General features: G+C 43.5%; 1 protein-coding gene across 6 annotated transcripts in view; it reads right to left on the bottom strand.

The window, feature by feature from the left end:
* Positions 1-795: 795 nt before the first annotated feature.
* The window catches only part of LOC119974380 (CTD small phosphatase-like protein 2), a 105,797-nt gene continuing 87,548 nt past the window's right edge, over positions 796-19,044 (bottom strand). For 5 of the 6 annotated variants that reach the window (XM_038813180.1, XM_038813179.1, XM_038813183.1 and 2 more), the window contains 7 exons: positions 17,677-17,788; positions 16,788-16,874; positions 14,081-14,143; positions 13,025-13,104; positions 10,368-10,494; positions 6,396-6,491; positions 796-5,693 (listed from right to left, as the gene is read on the bottom strand). In XM_038813180.1, the coding sequence (XP_038669108.1) occupies positions 5,628-5,693; positions 6,396-6,491; positions 10,368-10,494; positions 13,025-13,104; positions 14,081-14,143; positions 16,788-16,874; positions 17,677-17,788 (631 nt within the window). In that variant the 3' untranslated portion in view covers positions 796-5,627. The remainder of the gene's footprint in view (positions 5,694-6,395; positions 6,492-10,367; positions 10,495-13,024; positions 13,105-14,080; positions 14,144-16,787; positions 16,875-17,676; positions 17,789-19,044) is intronic. The other variant, XM_038813184.1, reaches the window with a different exon arrangement.

Here is a 19,044-nt window from a genome sequence, read left to right as displayed (position 1 = left end):
GTGAAGAAGGCATTCAGCGTGTCTAGTTTCATTGGTCAGAATACAGGAGTTGGGACGTTTTGCTGAAGTTGTACAAGACATTAGTACGGCCACACTTGGAATACTGTGCACAGTTCGGGTAAGAGATACAATTGGGTCCAGAGGGGCAATGTTTTCACACAGACGGTGGCGAGTATCTGGAACTGCCAGAGGCAGTAGTAGAGGTGGGTACAATTTTGTCTTTTAAAAAGCATTTAGACAGTTATATGGGAAAGCTGGTTATAGAAGGTTATGGGCCAAATGTGGGCAATTGGGACTAGCTTAGTGTTGAAACTGGGCGGCATGGACAAGTTGGGCCGAAGGGCCTGTTTTCATGTTGTAAACCTCTTATGTTTTGTTTGTGTAGTCACTGTGGTGGTCTAGGAAATGCGACAGCTAATTTGCGCACAGCAAGGTTCCACAAATAGCAATGACATAACGATCAGATTATATGGTTTAGTGATGTTGGCTGAAGGATATTATTGCTCAGGACATTGGAAAATTCCAAAGTTTTCCTTCTTAACAATGTCAGTCATTTGTGTTCTGAGGGGACGGGGGTCTTGGTTTAATATCACACCCAAAATACAACAGTTCATTGCTGGCTTCAGCCTAGATTGTGTGTTCAAGATTCTGGAGTGGGACTTGAACCCAATACCTGCTGACTCAGAGGTGAGAGGGCTGTCCACGTAATCAAGGCTCTTCAAATCAGAGGACAACGTAATGCCAAAAATGGGTGAGAAGAAGAATAAAACAAAAGACAGAGACGGAGCAGGAATCTTTCATTAAAAAAATTTATTGATTGTATATACTTTCCAATAGTAACAAAAGCAAACATTGTTTATTATGGACTTTGTTCGATTACTCCATGGAGACAGCATTGTTTATAAAGCTTGGGGGGTTTGCTTGTGGTTATTCATCCAATGTTGGATAAAGTTGCAGAGTCCACATTGATGCAAAACACAGTTTCTTGGAAGGGTGAAATTGATAATCGTTTCCTTAATCCAGGTTTTATATTCAACCCTGCCAGTGTTGCAGACTCAAGTTATCCAAATAGTCCAGCGAAACAACCAGTACAAAGTATACAAGTGGCACCAAATAAGTTTGGAGATCCTAACAAAGTTTAGTGGATATGGAAAGTTAATGGGTTTCAATATTAATTAGATGCCAATTTGTAAGGATGGAACTGGAGAAATGGGGAGCAGTGAATAATTCGTAAAAGAAAGTAGCTAAAGCAAAGCATCAGAATCAGCAAACATAAAAGGACAAAAAGAGGTTAAAAATTTTCACAACTAGTCCAAGAGTGGCAAAGGAATGTGGTACAGTCTGAATGAAGGGTTTCATTCGCTTTTTTCTTTTAGTCTCAACGCCTTCTCGCCGACCCTCAAGATCTTAACTCAGTGATGAGCTACAGTCCCACAGCACCTTGCCCAAGTGAATATTAATGTGAGCTTGCAGGTCATTCAGCTATGGTCACCAGGCATCCACACAAGTATTTATACAGATTAGAGCAAGAATCCGAATCAGCTTTCCTCTAATGGCGAGCATCCCATACTCCACGCAAACGGAACACAAATTCCAAGTCTGTCTGGATATTCTGCTCACTGTCTAAACAATCAAGCTATGAGGAGAACTAGTTCCCCCCCAGTACATGTGCAGGTTTGACTGCTGCAAAGAGACCTGCAACAACCATTAAAGAGTTTCGAGGAGCAGGAGAAGCTCACGGATGAACTTTGCAGCTATCTATAACATTGGATCCAATTCCAGAACCGTGAATGTTTTGTTTCAGGTGAAGGAGGGGAGGAGAATCAGCACCACCATGATCAGTGCACCAAATCTTCTGTTTCTGCGTGGTTCATTCCATGTAATTCCATAATTCAATCAGAATTAGTGTCCAACTTCAAGTGACTGTCAGATGTGTGTGAGAAATTTTTATACCATGTATACACATACGCAGGCAGTAAGAGCAGGACAGATTCCTGGTCAGCCATATGATGGAAATAAATTGCAGCCTCTGGCTCCAGGCTGCAACATGCATGTAAAAATGTTTATTGCCACAGCAACTTGGGACTTCTTTGGAGGTCGATTGCCTCAGTTGGCTAGGCAGCCGGTGTGGATCACACTGGTGCCAACAGCAGGGGTTCAAACCTTATATCCTATGGGGTGGATTCAGGACCTGCCACCTTGCCCGACCAGTGATGGAGGTTTTGAGGCTGTAGGTCGGACCTGTCTTCAGGCACAGAATTCAAGATGATACGACACTGGTATGTGATCAGTATGCAGAACCTGGCAGAATTGAAATCACACTTCCCTCAACTGGATCGTACCATGTGACGCCCAGGGGTGATTTTTACGCTAATTAATGACGGCTCAAACATAAGCCAACTCGAGGCCTGGTTTCAGCAGGACAAGAGCACACAAATGATGCCTCTGCAAAGAGCCCATTACTCATAGTGGAGCCTTGAATTGAACGTTGACAACAGTTGGGCAAATTAGAGCCCTCAAACCTCAACATACATTCAACTCCAGCTTATCTTGCTGGATAATGGGGAACCCCTGGGTGATTCTGACACCTCCATATACAGCTGGAGAGCAGGACAAAACCAAGGTTGCATGCAGAACTACCATAGCCAAGATCATATAAATCAACATAAGAGGGACGGGTAAGCCACTGAATCTCCATATCCTATTCGACCTGCTTAACTACACACTGGATAAAGATTTTGGATCAACAAGGGAATCAAGGGTTATTGGGAAACAGACAGGAAAATGAAGTTAAGGCCACAATCAGATCAGCCATGATCTTATTGAATGGTGGAGCAAACTCAAGGGACTGAATAGCCTACTCCTTCTCCTATTTCTTCTGTTCTAATGTAAAGGATGCTTCACCACAAGAGCAGCAGCTTTGACATTTGAGTCCAGATTAATACCGATAACATCCAGAATTTCATCCATGCAGCTGAATTTCTTTTCAGACAAAGTGAGGAGGGTGAAGAGGAGCTAGATTTCCTGTTGCTCCCATCCACCCAAATGAGGGGTGGCTCACTAACTCATATTGACTCTTTGCCTCAACCCTAGTAAGGAAATCCAGCTTAAACTTCCTACTTTTGCTGCCTTCTTAAGGCATTAAATGCAAAACATAAAGTTAGAGCATGAAATGTTTTGTCACGGGGAGAAGTTGGGGCACAGACCGTTGCTCCTTTTGAAGAAAAATCAGATTATTTGAAGCAGAGCAAGGTACAGAGATAAGAGAGCGAGCAGGTGCCGCGGACTCAAGTTTGGGTTACTCTGACGCGGAGTTTGGAAAACTTCAAAACGTTTGTAACATTTGTAAAAGTAATGTTCTGTACATTTTTATTTCAATAAAGACAAAATGACAAACAGCATAAAGAAAGATGCCCAGATGCCCTAAAGGTACTTAAATACATCTCAAAGGTTATCATTAAAGTGAATCTGTAGTAAATAGATTCCTGCAAGCAAAATACCTTTCTTTAAATACAAAATCAGTATTTCTCTGAAATGCAAACGCTTTTCAAATTATTTTCTGCAGAAAAACCTGCCATGATTAAAATATTTTAATGAAGGATAAAAGGGTTTTCTTCCTCCCGACAAAAAACAGGCTTATTTCTACATGCTAGATTTTAACGTTTCAGTGTCACAATGTGCTAACTACATACACAATAGATAATAGTAAGAAAAACGCTCAACCTGATGAAAAGTTAAAATCTTCATTAATACACAGAAAAAGTAGACATAACTCATGCCTTTTGTAAAATCAAAAATACAAAAATTAAACCGCTTTCTTTAAAAAGATTTTTCCTTATTTTAAGGATTTTTTTTTTTAAAATGAAGCTGCATGTAGTTTTGTACAAGAAAGTTTTGTACAGGTAAATTGGTAATATACATAAAAAAATTTAACTGGCATCCTCATTCATGTGCTGCTCACCTTTTCTTTGCGACCACATACCTCGTCCTGAACAATCTTCTAGAGATTTAAACCAAAGAAAATGCATCTAGTTCCCTCTTCACAAAAAAAAGTGCCGCTTTCTCCAGCTTCCTTTTAGGAAATGAATCCATGGCGATGCCTGTGGCATATCGATGCAGTCTAGAGGCAATTCATGCTATGCTTCTGCGAGAAAACGATACTGTGGAAAAAGTAAGCCAGCAAATGGACCAGCAAATGGGGCAAAGTATTTTTACAAGGTGCCTGGGACCGGGTATCTTTTATTGTTGGGGATGGGGAGGGTGAAAATGAGTGGGGAGGGGGGGGGAAAAGAGGGGAAGGGAAGAACAACCAGAACACGGGCCCACAAATTTAGTTAGCACACTTTCATTCTCCTGCTGCGCCTGCCACCACTGCTCTCGCTTCCCTAAGGATTTCACACAGTAGGACAAATGTTTAGTGCAACAATAGATGCTTGAAAAGCAGACTGGACACTGAAAGGATCCTGAGCCTGTTGGATTTTGTTGCAATCTTTCTTACTTCTTCCCCGTCCCATGTCCTCTCTGACACCCCACACCTCCCACAAAAAAATTGAAGTCCAAGTTACAGCCAGGCAGAGACTGCAATTTACGAACGTCGGATCAAGACTAAAATCTCATCGCTATACTTTGAATTTTTGTATCAGTCTCTCCTCTTGTACCCTCATCCCTTCTTTTAAAAGGTTGTAGCTACTGTGGGCGAATGCTTCTGTTCTTTAATATAAATAAATTTGTCTGTTATGTATCCGATTTAATTTTGACTAATCTATAGATTCTTTATTTAATTTTAACAAATATACATTACTTCACAGGCAGACAAAGCAGGAAGGTGGTGGATCAAATTAGGAAAGATTCTCTCCTTTGTTTTGGAAGGGGGTAAAAAGGGAATCTACAATGCATTATAGTTAAAAGGAATGCTTTTATAATTGGATATAATTTCATACACTAGGGAAAACATAAAAGCCTAAAACCTGAACTGGTAAAATGTTTGTGTTTAATATACTGGCCATTCCTGTTGAAATGAGACCTACATTTTAAAAAGTGGGCACAGGCCCACTTTAAGAAGCACCAGAGGGGAAAACAGAATCAGTTTTCTCCTCTTATGTAAACCTGTGACAATACAGGTTAAACAAAATGCTGGTGGCAGAAACAGAAGTACTTTTAGAAAGTGTTGATTTTTTTTATGCAACAAAGAAAAGCGCTAACCATTTACAGCAGATACAGTCAAAAAGTGTCATCAACATGTATTGCAATAGACCACAGCATTTCATACTTGTTATCCAGCAGTCTTTAGAAGCACACCAACTGGGACAACAGTACATCTATTGCGTGCTATATATGTGCTATCAAGATCTGCGTGCTTGGATTTTTGACTGCATATACCGTTTCCTTTTTTGATTTAAAAAACCCTGCAATATCCTTTCCGGTTCAGACCCACCTAAACTTCAAGACTGTGTTCACTCTCTGCAACCCCTTGGTTAACTGTGGGTGCCCAAGACAAGAAAAGCAAGACGAGGTACAAAAATGCAAATTTCAACAGCAATGGCAATGTCTTGTAGTCCAAAGGGTCCTGCTTTTGTCTTCTCCGCCCCCCCCCCTCCCCCTTCAGAGATGGTGTTGGCAATGAGTTCTTAATCCGGAGGGAGCAAATCGTGCAAACGAAATTTCTCTCTGATATGAGGTCGAACATCTTCATTCTGAGAACAGCATATTAAAGGAGAAATAGGCACATTTAAATTTTGGATTTGATGGCAACACCTTTGCTTCATTACCAGATAACAGAATCTCCTGTATAATTGCCCCTGGGTTAGGGAGTGGTGAGAGTCAGGTCAAAGCCCTCAAAATGCCCTTGTGCTGCTTCTGCAGTAGGGTTGGGGAGCTTAAGAAGCTGTGTAGGTTCAGGCATCACAGAATGTGAGATGCTCAACGGCTAAGCATTGTGTAGCATGAACAGCAAGTTTAACATCTTAGTTAGGTACTTATGACCTTCAATACCTGATGGCTAACAATTATAACTTGAGAACCTTCTGTAAAGAGCACTCCTTTATTTCTACTGGTATTTGTTTGCTCTGCCATTTGAATCCATAGATCCCAGCAGAACTATTCAACCAGCAGGGCAGCAGAGTTAAATCCATGCCTGCCCTCAGACATCCCCATATGCATTTCCATCCGGAGCCCTTGAGCAGAAATTTGAGATCAGGGACGTTGGGTGATATGCCTGCCTTCCAAAGGCACGGAGACCAACTACAGCATTCAATCACTAGTTTGGATTCGCTAACTTGACCAAGACAAATTATCAAGCATTGGATCGTCCTCTCGTTAAGGAATATATCTATGAAAATAGGACTTTATTAAAAAATTTAAATCAAACTGATCTATTAACAGGCACCATAACTTACCAGTTCTACAAGTTTCTCTAAAAAGGGAATCAGTTTCAAAAGCTCGGTGTCATTCTTATCCATGAACCAGCTCTCAATTGGAATACCGTTGGACAGCTGTGAGAAAAAGAGTGAAAGAACATTTGAACATGGCAGTAATGTGTACAGAGTGTTAAACGTACTACTACAGCTAAAGCTGCAAGACAAAAACTCCCAACTTTCACACTAATTATACCTCCAACTGGACAAGCGGGCTCATTCAAGAGGTCACATGAAAAAGGGCAAATAAAAAATTCATAGTACTTTCAAACTTAAAGCCAGTGAATACTCACAGAATATCTCCTCCACACAATGGGCAAAATTCTCCCCTACCCGGCGGGGCGGGGCGGGGGGGGGGGGGGGGGGGGGTCTCGGCGTAGCGGAGTGGCGCCAACCACTCCGCCGCCGGGCCTCCCCGAAGGTGCGGAGAAGGGGCTAGGCCCGCGCCGGAGTGACTCCCGCTCCGCCGACTCGCGCCAACGGCCTTTGGCGCCGCCCGGCGTCGGGGCTGGCTGAAAGGCCTTCGCCGGTCAGCGTGAGTCCGCGCATGCGCCGGAGCGTCAGCGGCTGCCGACGTCACCACCGACACATGCGCGGTGGAGGGGGTCTCTTCCGCTTCTGCCATGGTGGAGGCCGTGGCGGCGGAAGTAAAAGAGTGCACCCGCGGCACAGGCCCACCCGCCGATCGGTGGGCCCCGATCGCCCCGCGTCCCCCCGAGGCCCGCTCCCGCCGGCACAGAGGTGGTTTAAACCACGTCGGCGGGAGAGGCCTGACAGCGGCGGGACTTTAGCCCATCGCGGGCCGGAGAATCGCCGCGCAGGGCCCGCTGACCGGCGGGGCGCAATTCCCGCCCCCGCCGATTCCCGGGTGGCGGAGAATTTCGGCCACGGCGGGGGCGGGATTTACGCCGGTCCCGGGTGATTCCCCGACCCTGCGGGGGGTCGGAGAATTCCGCCCAATATCACTCACAATCAGGAAGGCAGCCAGAAATTCCTGCAAAGTCAACACTAACTTCCCCAAAGACAAAGTGTGCGCATGAGGACCGATATATCGTCCATGTTACACAGACACACCACCACCCCTATCGAGAATATATTGGTATCACAGTGTATTTACAGCACTTAAACAGACCATTAGCCCCAACATATCCATGCCAGTGTTTATGCCCCACAAAAAGCTCCTCTCACCCCTTTTCAGTTACCCCCATCAACATATCCTTTTTCCCCTTTCCTCCCTTGAAGTGCATCGACCCTAGTCCCCGCAACTATTTTTGGTGGAACTGAGCCCCACATTCCAACCACTCTCTGGGTAAAGATATTTCTCCTTTTGCTGAATTCCCGCTTGAACTTATTGATGGTCAGCTTATACTTATGGCTCCTAGTTACGATCTCACCTGCAAGTTGAAACATCTGTATCTACCCTGCCAAACTCCTTCATTATCTTAAAGACCTCAGGAACGTAACAACAAAAGAAATAGGAGCAAGAGTAGATCACATTTCCCGTTGAGCCTGCTCTACCATTCAATACAATCATGGCTTATCTTGTGTTACATACTCCATTTCCCCTAAAATTCCTGATAAAAATCTACCTAACCCAGCCTTGAATGTGTTCAAAGCAGAGCATCCATAATATTCTCCTCATCTCAGTCCAAAATAATCAGACCCATATCCAGAGACTGTGCCCCCATATTTTTGACTGTCGGCAGCAGAAACTATCTCTCCACATCCACCCCATCAAAGAAACCACCCCCCTTCAGAACTTTGTGGATTTTGAGCTCACATCTCATTCAGGGGCTGGTTTAGCACTGGGCTAAATAGCTGGCTTTTAAAGCTGACCAAGGCAGGCCGGCAGCACGGTTCAATTCCCATACCAGCCTCCCCGAACAGGTGCCAGAATGTGACGACTAGGGGCTTTTCACAGTAACTTCATTTGAAGCCTACTTGTGACAATAAGCGATTTTCATTTCACTTCATTTTTCATTTCATTTCATTCAGTATATAAGCCAAATTTACTTAGACTCTTGTTATGTGACAACCACTTCATCCCAAGGACCAATTTAGTGAACCGTTGCTATACTGCCTCCAATATAAATGTTAAGTTCACATGAAAAACATAGGTCTTACGACAAATACACAATGTAAATACACAGACATAGGCATTGGGTGAAGCATACAGAGTGTAGTACTACTCAGTAGAGAGGATGTGGGATGTGTGAAAAGATCAGTTCAGTCCATTAAAGGGTAATTCAGGAGTCTGGTAACAGCGGGGAAGGAGATGTTTTTGAATCTGTTAGTCCGTGTTCTGAAACTTTTGTATCTCCTGTCCAATGGGAGGTTGGAAGAGAGAATAACCCGGGTTGGAGGGGTCTTTGATTATGCTTCCCGCTTTCCCCAGGCAGCGTGAGGTGTAGATGGAGTCAATGGATAGGAGGCGGGTTCGCGTGATGGACTGGACTGTGTTCACCACTCTGTAGTTTCTTACGGTCTTGGGCAGAGCAGTTGCCATACCAGGCTGTGAGGCAGCCAGATAGGATGCTTTCTATGGTGCATCTGTAAAAGTTGGTAAGAGTCAGTGTTGACATTCCGAATTTCCTTAAGTTTCCTGAGGCAGTATAGGCACTGTTGTGCTTTCTTGGTCGTAGTATTGACGTTGGTGGACCAGATTTTTGGTGATGTGCATACCGAGGAATTTGAAGCTGTCAAGCATCTTCACCTGATACAGACAGGGGTGTGCACCATACTTAACGTCCTGAAGTCAATGACCAGCTCATTAGTTTTGCTGACGTTGACGGAGAGATTGTTGCTGTTAGACCAGGCCACAAAGTTCTCTATCTCCCTCCTGTATTCTGACTCATCGCTGATCGAGATCCGACCCACTACCGTTGTGTCATCAATAAACGTACAGATAGAGTTGGAGCCGAATTTTGCCATGCAGTCGTGTGTGTACAGCGAGTATAGTAGGGGGCTACGTACTCTGCCTTGCGGGGCCCCGGTATTGAGGTCTATCATGGAGATGTTGTTGTTTATCCTCACTGATTGTGGTCTATGGGTCAGAAAGTCAAGGATCCAGTTGCAGAGGGAGGAGACAAGTCCGAGGTTTTAGCGTTTTGATATGAACTTGGCTGGATTATGGTGTTTAAGTTGGAGCTGTAGTCAACGAATAGGAGTCTGACTTAGGAATCCTTGTTATCGAGATGCTCCAGGGATGAGCGTAAGGCCATGGACATAGCGTCTGCTGTGGGATGGTTGCGGCGGTATGCAAATTGCAGTGGATTAAGACATTCTGGGAGTATGGAGTTGATGTGTCTGGTGACCAACCTCTCAAAGCACTTCATAATGATAGATGTCAAGGCCACCGGACGATAGTTATTGAGGTACGTTGCCTGGTTCTTCTTTGGCATTGCTATGCTGGTGGCCTTCTTGAAGCAGGTGGGAACCTCGGAACGGAGTAGGGAGATGCTAAGATGTCCATGAACACACCCGCCAGTTAGTCCGCGCAGGATCCGAGTGCACGACCAGGGATTCAGTCAGGACCCGTTACCTTCCAAGGGTTCACTTTCAAGAAAGCCGATCTGACTTCGGAGGCTGTGACGGTAGATTAGAGCAAAATTTAACCAGCTGTGTGATAGCAGTCTAGTGAAACTTATTGGGTGTATCTCATACGAGATGCCTGGTCACCCCACAGCAGCTTGGTTGGGATCAGCAGCCTGCACCACTAAGACTTACTTAAGTTGCCAGATAAATGCTTGCAAACGTTAAGAGGAGAAATAGGTCTGTGCCTCAGATACAACTTGCCACATCCAACCTCACTTGAACGCTCAGTTATTCATCCTGAAACAAATGATATTAATACTATTCCTACGAAGCAAGCACCAAAATAATGAGAACACAACTCGGAGCTCTCTAAGCACTCCACTCTGTATCTTGCCTCTATTCAATGATTATTGCACTGACCTGGTATGCAAAGGCTTGTGGAGAGTTGTCAATAATGATTGTTTTCGAAAGATCTCGTCCAAGGATATTCAAATCCTTTATGTAGTTTCCCTGCACACACACACAATGCTCACGGAACAACCTGTGCCTAGGTGACAAAATACATTGAAGAATAAGCACAACAATGGACATGAGTGAAGATTAAGAGGAGGATACAGTCAAAGAAAAATATCTTGAAGCCTGAATGAAATGAAATGAAAATCGCTTATTGTCACGAGTAGGCTTCAATGAAGTTACTGTGAAAAGCCCCTAGTCGCCACATTCCGGCGCCTGTCCGGGGAGGCTGGTACGGGAATCGAACCGTGCTGCTGGCCTGCTTGGTCTGCTTTAAAAGCCAGTGATTTAGCCTGGTGAGCTAAACCAGCCCCTTGGTTGCACAAGCATTTTAAAGATAGACATAAACTGATCAACCAAGGCATCAAATGTGACCTCTGGCAGGTTTGGTGACAGCGACCCTATCGGAAATGTACAACTGCAGTGAGCATAACTGCTATTTGTGCACAAACATTAGCTGGAGTTCGGGAAATCAGGTAGCAGATCATCACAGCCAGTCTTACATTGATAAGTAGTTTGAGCAGAAGAGAGAGAAACCTGGTCACTCAGTCAATGAATCACAATTGGGAGATCAGAGTAAAACATAAAGCCGTGTTGATTCCGGAGTCGAGAGGATTAGCTTACGAGGAGAGACTAAGTAGACTGGGACTATACCCATTGGAATTTCGAAGAATGAGGGGGGATCCTATAGTAACATATAAAATTATGAAGGAAATAGATAGGATAGAAGCAGGGAGGATGAGTGAAATGAGAACTAGGGGGCATAGCCTCAAAATAAGGGGGAGCAGATGAAATGAAAACTGCTTATTGTCACAGGTAGGCTTCAAATGAAGTTACTGTGAAAAGCCCCTAGTCACCACATTCTGGCACCTGTTTGGAGAGGCTGGTATGGGAATTGAACCCGCGTTGCTGGCCTGCATGGGTCTGCTTTAAAAGCCAGCTATTTAGCCCTGTGCTAAACCAGCCCATATGCATTATGACTGAGTTGAGGAGGGACTTCTTCACACAAAGGGTGGTGAATCTGTGGAATTCCCTACCCAGTGAAGCAGTTGAGGCTACCTCATTAAATCTTTTTAAGGCAAAGGTAGATAGATTTTTGAACAGTAAAGGAATGAAGGGTTACGGTGAGCGGACGGGTAGGTCGAGCTGAGTCCAGAGAAAGATCAGCCATGATCTCATTGAATGGCGGAGCAGGCTCGAGGGGCCACTCCTGCACCTAGTTCTTATATTTGATCATAATATGAGCAACGAGGCCTATAGGGCTTTAAATCAATTTGAAATCAGGCAGGTTTCTGCACCATATTGGTACCTCATTGACCTTCGGACAGCACACATTGGACAAGGGCAGGATTGTGTCCGCAAGGTGCTCTGTGACCAACTTTGCACTTTGGATTAATGCAAAGAATTATCACTTTGCCAAGGAGGAAGAAAAGAGTAATATTCAGCACTTAACAGAGGATAATTGAGGGGGGAAAAGAAAAAAAATACCTCAAGGTTCCTAACAGTTAACGTATTTGTCAGTTTGGCTAACTCCACAATCCTACTTTTAAAATAAAATATATCAGAGAAGGACCTTCTGTAAGCTGCTCTATTCTGGTGGCTCCACAGTGGAGTTGGGCAGGGTACTTCAAAAGCTGCTTTAATAAACTAAATTTAGTGCATCTCTACCACAAATCCCGAGCTTCATTCAAAACACTGTTTGTTGCTTAATGAACACAAATGTCAAGGCTCAAAATATTGGTCTTCAGATGGAACTTCATCACTCATTTACAGATGACTTGCTGTCTTCCAAATCATTAAGCTAGACAGCATTGACAGGAAGAAACGATCCCCATTGATGGAAGGGTTGCTAATCTGAGGACACCGATTTAAGGTGATTGGCAGAAAACCAAGGCCATAGCGAAGGCCTTTATTTTATACACAGCAGTGGTTAGAATCTGGAATGCGCTGCATGAGACAGCAGTGGCGGTACATTCAATCATGGTTTTCAATAGAGAATTGGTTAAGCACCGAGGGGGAAAATTTGCAGGGATACAGGGAAAGAGCAGGGGAGCGGGACAAGTAGAGTTACCCGTGCACAGCTGGCAGGTGAATGGCCTTCTGAGATTTCATACAGCACCTCTAATGTAAGTAAAATTTCCCCAAACCAATTCACAGGAGTGCAGACAAACAACATTTTACACCATTCAACATAGGAAGATATTAGGACTGATAGTATAATTCTTGGTCAAAGTGGTAGGTTTTAAGGATCATCTTAAAGGAAGATTTTGATGGGGTTAGGCCCAGGCAGCTTAAGGCATGAAGCCAACAATGGAACAATTGAAATCAAGAATATGCACAAGGGCAGAATTGGAGTGCAGCAATCTTGAAGGAGAGAGAGAGAGATTATAAAACAGAGGAATGCATCGTTCTAAATAAATCTCCAGTTCTCATAGATTTTGCTTGTGTGTGTTTGGGGGGGGCAAAGAGTGAGGAGGGTGAATTACAATGAGAAGGTTTTAAATGCTCCTTTTTCCCCTCAACATTCTTGTTCACTATACCACAATCACTCCACAGGCACTTACCTGACCAGTTGTTTTTTAGGGTCCAGAATATTCAGCAATTTGTCTGCATAGACTTTTTTGGAGGCAGTGAACAGAATAATCTGCAAGATGATCAGGGAAAGATTACAATGTTGCATCTGCTAATGTCTGATTTTTCAATTTCTCTGTACTTAATCACAGCAGCAGTATGTAGAGTACAAACAAATACATTATTTTTCAATGTTAGGTGCAAGGAACCTCATGCAGAAGTTACAAAAAAAAAAACAACTTAAGCCAAGAATGAGGCAAATATAGAGATTTTTTGAAGATGAAGAGACCACAGAGCAGCCTAGAGCCCCTTTTGCCATCAAATTGGAACTTCAAACTGGGCTTCTTGGGTCGGTCCGATTTTCAACTTGGCCTATACAGCACCCTTTTACTTCAACAAGGCCACATGTGCAACCTCTAACTGTTGCTGCACAGCTGTTGTGAACCAGCAATGTACCAGAGCAACACTTTGTGGTGGGCAGAAAAGACAGAACACAAACTCCAAAACAAACCCCACTTAACCCATAACGGGCGGAACGGTAGCACAGTGGTTAGCTCAGTTTCGTTACAGCGCCAGGGACCGGGGTTCAATTCCCAGCTTGGGTCACTGTCTATGCGGAGTCTGCACGCTCTCCCCATGCCTGCATGGGTTTCCTCCAGGTGCTCCGGTTTCCTCCCAAAAGACGTGCTGTTAGGTGAATTGGACATTCTGAATTCTCCCTCAGTGTACCCGAACAGATGCTGGAATGTGGTGATTAGGGGATTTTCGCAGCAACTTCATCGCAGTGTTAATGTAAGCCTACTTGTGACAATAAAGATTACAAAAAAATATGCAAGCTGTTGAAAAATTTATTGCGTAACATTTCTTAGTGCACTATTTTACGTCGAGCTGCGGAGATGTATTAGTCTTCTTAAAAAAAGGGTTGGGTAGTTTGGAAAATATTGAAGTGGTGATAAATTTTCGTTTTTCATTTCATGTCTACGGGAATGTAATAGTTATAAATGATCATACAGCACCTTTTTTTCTTTACAAATTCTTTTCAAACTTACCTCATAAATCTGAGACATCCGTTCCAGGAATTCCCGAAAGAAGGGTCTCAACCGTACGTATACCTACAGCAGGACATGTGGAAAACGTTATTGCATTTTGCAACAATGTAAATAAAAATACAATAAGGACTACATTAAGGGCGAAAGCAGCATGAGCATTCTAAACAATAAACAAGTAATTCCTCTAAAGGACAGAAAAATATAGGTCTTTAAGAATATGAGGGAGGAAGAGTCAGAGGAGGAAGGAGCATATCAGGTTGTTTGAAGTTTATTATTTTTCTATGAATATGCCCCAAATGAGTTGTGCTAAGAGTTCAAGGATTCCCCCTTACAACCAAGAAATGACTTGGATAAGAGTATTGAGAGCAGTTTTGGGCCCCGTATCTAAGGAAGGATGTGCTGGCCTTGGAAAGCGTCCAGAGGAGGTTCACAAGAATGATTCCTGGAATGAAGTGCCATATGAGGAATGGTTGAGTACTCTGGGTCTGTACTTGTTGGAGTTTAGAAGGATATGGGGGGATCTTATTGAAACTTACAGGATACTGCGAGGCCTGGATAGAGTGGACGTGGAGAGGATGTTTCCACTTGTCGGAAAAACTGGAACCAGAGGACGCAATCTCAGACTGAAGGGACGATCCTTTAAAACAGAGATGAGGAGGAATTTCTTCAGCCAGAGGGTGATGAATCTGTGGAACTCTTTGCCGCAGAAGGCTATGGAGGCCAATTCACTGTGTCTTTGAGACAGATAGATAGGTTCTTGATTAATAAGGGGATCAGGGGTTATAGGGAGAAGGCAGGAAAATGGAGATGAGAAAAATATCAGCCATGATTGAATGGCGGAGCAGACCCGATTGGCCTAATCCTGCTCCTACGTCTTATGATTTTTCTTTTCAAGTTGGAGTGTGTGACTCATCGGTGCTACTGGCAGGGACAAAGGAGGATGTCATAGTCTTTGCCTCGCTAATAGCCTGGAGGCGAGTTTTGTTTGGGTGGAGGTCCTGCTGCAACTGTCAGGCGAAGGGGAGGGGGTTTGTCTTCTTAGTTGGGTTAAGGGCTTGCTCCAGTTTTGTTCTCTTTATGGGAGGGATTGTAGGTTAATTAATAGAAAGCAAAGAGTTGGGATAAATGGGTGTTTCTCTGGTTGGCAATCAGTAGCTAGTGGTGTCCCTCAGGGATCCGTGTTGGGCCCACAATTGTTCACAATTTACATTGATGATTTGGAGTTGGGGACCAAGGGCAATGTGTCCAAGTTTGCAGATGACACTAAGATGAGTGGTAAAGTGAAAAGTGCAGAGGATACTGGAAGTCTGCAGAGGGATTTGGATAGGTTAAGTAAATGGGCTAGGGTCTGGCAGATGGAATACAATGTTGACAAATGTGAGGTTATCCATTTTGGTAGGAATAACAGCAAACGGGATTATTATTTAAATGATAAAATATTAAAGCATGCCGCTGTTCAGAGAGACTTGGGTGTGCTAGTGCATGAGTCACAGAAGGTTGGTTTACAAGTGCAACAGGTGATTAAGAAGGCAAATGGAATTTTGTCCTTCATTGCTAGAGGGATGGAGTTTAAGACTAGGGAGGTTATGTTGCAATTGTATAAGGTGTTAGTGCGACCACACCTGGAGTATTGTGTTCAGTTTTGGTCTCCTTACTTGAGAAAGGACGTACTGGCGCTGGAGGGTGTGCAGAGGAGATTCACTAGGTTAATCCCAGAGCTGAAGGGGTTGGATTATGAGGAGAGGTTGAGTAGACTGGGACTGTACTCGTTGGAATTTAGAAGGATGAGGGGGGATCTTATAGAAACATTTAAAATTATGAAGGGAATAGATAGGATAGATGCGGGCAGGTTGTTTCCACTGGCGGGTGACAGCAGAACTAGGGGGCATAGCCTCAAAATAAGGGGAAGTAGATTTAGGACTGAGTTTAGGAGGAACTTCTTCACCCAAAGGGTTGTGAATCTATGGAATTCCTTGCCCAGTGAAGCAGTTGAGGCTCCTTCATTACATGTTTTTAAGGTAAAGATAGATAGTTTTTTGAAGAATAAAGGGATTAAGGGTTATGGTGTTCGGGCCGGAAAGTGGAGCTGAGTCCACAAAAGATCAGCCATGATCTAATTGAATGGCGGAGCAGGCTCGAGGGGCCAGATGGCCTACTCCTGCTCCTAGTTCTTATGTTTGGGCTGGGTGTGGTTTAGGGATATGATGGGGTTGTATTGTTGGTGGGTTTGTGTGTCCTCATGAAACTTTTGCTGATTAAAAATATTTTTAAAAGCTGAATGTGTCCTTCTTGACCATCAAGTCCTGAAGAGGGGCTTGAACCCAGAGCTTCTGGCTCAGAGGGAGGGACGCTACCCACTGCGCTACAAGACCTCCTTATGAGGCACGATTACACCAGTACACATTAGGCAGCAACATCCTGACCATCATACTATTCAATTAAATACGTTCTTCCCTCTTCTCCCTTAAGACACAATCTCCTGTTGGATTACTGTCCAAGTAAGTCCAAGAGTACCTGGCCCATGTGGTCACTATTTGTGCAAATGCCTGCACATAGGACACCCCAATTAAACTTGCTAAGTTATCTATTGCCGAATCTTGACTTCAGAGATACGTTCCAAGACTGAATAGGCAAGGAACACAAAGGATCAAATGCAGCTCTGCATCTCCTAAATTTGGCAGATACACTCCAAATATGTTTATTTTACCTGGTAAATTACATCTTGGAAAAGGACAGGAAAGGTCAATGCCGCATCATCCAGTTCATTGAGACTGCAGTGCACCAATGTCTCATCCTGTCAGGGAAAAACATTTGGAAATATAAAACACCAGCAAACTTCAGGGAATGTGGAAATTAAATTGGGAGTTTAACAAATTGCAACTCAAGTCAGGATTTGGCATGAGAGGATCAAGCGAATAGATGGTAACTTTTTTAAAAAACCATTAAAGAAATGTAACCAGCCTCTAATTTTCCAGTCCAAATCAAGTATGGGAGAGGCAATAACTTGAGAACATTGGTTAGCACTGCTGCCTCACAGCGCCAGGGAACAGGGTTCAATTCCGGCCTTGGGCGACTGTATGTGTGGAGTTTGCGCGTTTTCCCCATGTCTGCATGGATTTCCTCCAGGTGCACTGGTTTCCTCCCTCAGTCCAGAGATATGTGGGTTAGGTGGATTGGCCATGCTAAGTTGCCCCTCAAGTGTCCAGATGTGCAGGTTAGGTTACAAGGATAGGGCAGGGGAATGGGACTAGGTTGGGTGCTCTTTCCGAGGGTCAGTGCAGACTTGACATGCCGAATGGCCTCCTTCTGCACTTTAGGGATTCTACGAACATATTTGAATCCAGAAATTCTGCCAGTTGAGGTCACAGATGCCTCTGTGGGCAGATGTTATCCCAATTCACTCTTTCAAAAACTAAAATCATTAATCTTACACATACAAAAACAAATATAACAGAGGTTAATTAGTATGTAGGTATCACATTCTATGATGTTAATTTTTTACATAATGAACTGTAACGTCTGTTTCACTACTTTTTCTTATTTTATAAGTCAAACCTGGTATGATTTTATTCATTGAAAAGTACACTGTCACTCACCAAGTCTAGGACCAAAGAGAATTCAGGTGTACTTCTGGTTTTAAGTGGCAGGGCTGGCTTCCGACTTAGCTGCTCCTCCGTTAGCGGTGGCACATGTTTGATGAAAAAATAACTATCAAGCAAACAGGAAAAAAACTATTAAAATGCATGGAAAAAAACCAAACATTCACAATGGAATTAAAGCCCAATAGGTTGCAAATCCTAAATGGCAACTTTAAAAATAACAGGCATCTCTGCTGAATAGAGTCATTACAACACAGGAGGCCATTCGACCCATCAAGTCCATGTCAGCTCTCAGTAGAGCAACTCGACCAGTGCCATTACCGCGTTCTTTGCCTGTAGCCCTAAAAGTTTATTTCCGTCAAGCGTCCATCTTATTTTCTTTAAAAATGGGATCTTCCCTTAGGGCTCATTTACACTCATTTATGGGTACTCATGTTTTCATGTGCAGCGAACGTTTCAAACCTCCTCGTGGGATTGCGGAGCTGACAATGTTTACACACCGACATGAGCATCACATCACCTGTGAGGTAGAAACTGCTGCTGGGGTACTAAAGTCATGCATTCGGTAAACCAACCTTTCATGATTAATTTTAAAAAGCCAGGAGGGGAAATAAAAGGACACTTGTCTTTTCTAGAATATTTAGTGATAATGTCAACACAAGGTTCTGACAATCATCAAACACTAATTTCAAAGATTTGTGCACGAGAATCTTAATTCTGATGATGCTGTTCTTTCTTACAGTGACTGAGATCAGACAAATGGTGCTTTAGTGAGCATGGAAGAACATCCACTATTCCATCTATACAAAATAATAATTTCAACCATCAGGAGCTGCTGTACAGCAGACAGTTGTTTTGCCACACAGTGGGGACATGTCAATCACTACAGGCAGCTTGTGTGAACTTCCAGACAGCGAGCAGCAATAGCAGCAATCTAGGAAGAAGCAACTCAGCCAGGGATGGTACAGCAACCACTGATGACATGGAAAGAAAATAAATTGAGGCGAGTTACAAAGAGGATTCTGTGTTTAAGCAAAATGCATGACGGCACAATGAAAATAAGCTATTGGAAAGTTTAGTCCAAAAACTGAAAGCAAAATATTGCAGTTGTGGGGAAAAAGAGGCAAGAAATGTTGGAATCATTCCACAGGTCAGGTAACGGATAGCAAGATGTTGGTAAATATTTTGGTTAATGGATATACAAGACAGTCAGTGCCACAACTCGACCCACGTGATTTGTTGCAATAAAAGGTTAAAAGTCAAAGTAGCAAAAGCAGTTAACAGATCAGAAAGAAATACTCACTAAAATATCAATTTAGTGTTTATCATTTGGAATGTGATATGAGACTGTGCACTTATACTCGG

The sequence above is a fragment of the Scyliorhinus canicula genome, chromosome 12 (genome assembly GCF_902713615.1).
Source record: "Scyliorhinus canicula chromosome 12, sScyCan1.1, whole genome shotgun sequence".
NCBI lineage: Eukaryota > Metazoa > Chordata > Chondrichthyes > Carcharhiniformes > Scyliorhinidae > Scyliorhinus > Scyliorhinus canicula.
This window is presented reverse-complemented; position numbering and strand designations above follow the sequence as displayed.